Here is a 3,397-nt window from a genome sequence, read left to right on the forward strand (position 1 = left end):
TTATTAGAAGATCCTTTGGTATAGGAACTTTTTCAATGCCATCAACTGAACTTCCAATCCTACCATCACCAACAGCCAAAATCCAGTCAGAAAAATCTCTCAACTCATCCGAACCTATTTCAGTACCTTGTAATCTCATATTCTTTGTTAGTTGCAACAGTTGACAATGAGACCATAAATATAAAGAATTGAGAGTTTCATTAACAACATCTTGCCTAGAACCTTTTGGGATGACAGGTAATATTTGTCTGAAGTCACCACCAAAAATAGTTATTTTACCTCCAAAAGGTCTTTGTGAATTGGATGAATCTTTGAAGCTAAGAATGTCTCTTAGACTTTTATCAAGAGCTTCAAAACAATATCTATGCTTCATTTGTGCTTCACCCCAGATAATCAACTTTGCCTTGATTATTAAATTTGCTAAAGGAGTATCTTGCTTGATATTACATGTCGAATCTTCGGTTACATTTAGTGGAATTACAAATCTTTAGTGAGCTTTTCTATCACCTGGTAGCAAAAGAGCTGCAATTCCGCTAGAAGCAACTGTTAACACAATATCTCCTATAGATCTTATGGCAGTAGACAAAGTATTCCAAATAAAAGTTTTTACCTGTTCCTCCAAAATCATATAAAAAGAAAAATTCGCCCTTATTTTTATTCACAACTGTTATTATCTTTTCATACACAGTCCTCTGCTCATTTGTCAAATTTCCAATCAATTTTTGATGTTCGACTGCTAAAGCTCGTCTGTTATAACACATTTCATCACAGATTAATCTATTATTCTGGTCAACCTGTTCCTCGTTATAAACAGGCATTGGCATTGTTGGAAAATCAAGAAAACTTCTTCCACAACCTTTTAAAAAGTGCTCAATCTTTTGCAGGCAAAGATTTTTCAAATAATCATCTGTTAAGTTAAATTCTGAAAATGCACAACATAAACAAATAATTACATTAAATTAGAAAAGTATATTTTGAAAACAGTTAATGGAATACATGATTATGAAAATTTTTATTAGATAATGAATAAGTGTATTTTATCATCGGCTTTCAAATTTTTGTGAATAAAATAAAATGGGGACGACCCGGTTCATACCTACTCCGTAGGTGTCGGGGAGGGGGGGATCACTCCGGGCCTGACCTACGCGCCCTCACCCCAGCTTCGCTTGGAGGGGCGTTTTGAACCCCCGACCCTGGCACACCACGGTAAGCAAGCTTACCGCTGAGCCAAGGCCATCCCTCGTGAATAAAATAAAATATTATGTATATATATATATCAGTATTTAATAAAAACTAAAAGTCTTAGATATGATGGCATTCCACAATTACTTGCTTCCACTATAGCATCCACATACTCTCTGCCATCATCCAATAAATCTAGAGCATAACATGCATAAGTGTTATGATCATGACCATTTATTTTTCTAAGATCCTCATAGGATGTTGGACCTTTAATAACATTCAGCAACAATCTAAGGTAATATTTCTCTTCATATCCCTGGGAACAAAGAAAATTCTGCCAATAGAAAATACAGAAGTTTGTCTTTTATTCCATTTCTTCGATTGTTGATTCCATACAAACTTTTAGAGGAAATTCTGCATATGTTAACTCTCTTGTTTAAGAAAATTCCTTATTTGCTTCAAACCACATTAAAAATATTGATTCCTTTACAATTGGTCTGTTAACTACTGCATCAATCGGATCATCATCTGAAAATATAACGTTTTGATTGCCTTCCAAATGAAAGGATAACCTTTCTACAGATGGTTCTTTGTGATGGATTGGGAATTTAAAAGTTCTCCAAGCTGCTTCACATGACGATATATACCGACAATCACAATACATATTTATTTCATCAACAATTCTTGAGTCATCAGTATTTCCACTTTGAGAAAAAGCACGGTTACACGATCATGGCCTTTATTAACATACTTAAATAAGTATTAATGGACCTTGATTGGTTGCACCAGCCCACATTAATATGTGCACCATATTTTAATAATAAGAATCTATTGTGTCGCACCACATACCTATTATCTAAATCAAGACCTGCTCTCTTTGTAGATTTTTCATTATCCCTTCTTCTATAAATAGGATACCCTTCATCATCAACTGTGGTTGAATCCACAAATTTTTTTGAAAAGTACTTTGTACATTTTCCATTTTGCATGCAAGGAGAAGATTTTCTTGCAATACCACATGGTCCATGAATCATTGTAACAGTCGCATAATATTGAGGATCAACTAAATTATCAGGCAATTCTGCTGAAATAATGTCATCAATATCGGTGGTATTTGGACATTTATTATGAAGAAAAAGTAGGATATGTGCACGAGGCAAACACGCTTTTGAAATTCAATGGTATAAATCACTGTATAAAAAGATATGGCAATTAGTAATGTTTTTTTTTTGGTTGATAATTATAATAGTAGCTTACTAATAATTTAAAAAGTAATGTAATATTGCCATATAGCATAAAGTTATACCTGCTTTTACTTCACCAAAACCTTTATTGTCTCGTAGATCCTTTAGCAATTGATCCAATTTGATTTTGAAAATCGTTGTTAAAATGTCTGGACGATCTTCTGGAGACAATCGCCTACACTTCCCAAATCTAGCAACCTCTGCCCATTTTGAATTGCAAGTAAATGTGATGTAAAGATCAGGGTATCCAGCCCATTTGCAAATTGCCATGGTATCCTGATAATTTTGCAACATGTAACGTGCCCCTCCAGTGAATGATGAAGAAAGTATAACTCTCTCTCCTTGAGAAGAAGGTTTTGTGTCTCTTCTTAAAATAGCTTCTTCTAACCCTTTATAAAAGTGTGATCTCAACTTTTTTTTTTTATGAAGCCTAATAAATTTCAATCTAAAAGATTCTATCATTGTATAACCATCAACTAAGAATTGCTGAAATAATCTTTTAGATAACACAATAATTGAATCTTCATGCTTCCTTTCTTGAATTTTGTATGAGAAGTATTCACGGCAGCTAACACATTTTCTTCCACCACTTGATTCATCCTTAAGATTTAAAGAAATATTTTCTCTATATCCATCTTCACCATATGGAAAGAGTAGAGGATATTGCAATCCTAAATATGAGGCATTCAATTCATTTATCCTCTTAAGTTGTCCAGATTGACTTTCAATAATAATATCTCTGTCTAACATTGTTGGTGGTTCAAAATCACCAACGACCAAAGCCGCAACCTCTGAAACTGATGGTGAGTTGTATCTTCTTCCATCGAAGCCTCTTTTTCCTATCAATCTGAGTCGCAGATTTGAATTTTCAACTACTTGAAATCTATCTCTTACCATTCTAAAACACTTTGCTAATACATTGTGTTCATCTAGCATTTGCTTCAGTTCATTCACAATTTCAGCATTTATTT

At 33.7% G+C, this 3,397-nt stretch overlaps 1 protein-coding gene across 1 annotated transcript; it reads right to left on the reverse strand.

Annotated features, from left to right (window-relative positions):
* Positions 1 to 28: 28 nt before the first annotated feature.
* On the reverse strand, positions 29 to 3,323 carry LOC124894037 (the record flags this gene model as incomplete). Its single annotated transcript, XM_047404803.1, has 7 exons — positions 2,489 to 3,323; positions 2,032 to 2,347; positions 1,673 to 1,886; positions 1,330 to 1,498; positions 611 to 922; positions 508 to 561; positions 29 to 456 (listed from the first exon to the last, which is right to left on the reverse strand). Coding segments are annotated over exons 1-7 (2,328 nt in total), but the record flags the coding sequence as incomplete, so codon positions are not given.
* Positions 3,324 to 3,397: the final 74 nt, after the last annotated feature.

The sequence above is a fragment of the Capsicum annuum genome, unplaced genomic scaffold, assembly GCF_002878395.1.
Source record: "Capsicum annuum cultivar UCD-10X-F1 unplaced genomic scaffold, UCD10Xv1.1 ctg68506, whole genome shotgun sequence".
Classification (NCBI taxonomy): Eukaryota; Viridiplantae; Streptophyta; class Magnoliopsida; order Solanales; family Solanaceae; genus Capsicum; species Capsicum annuum.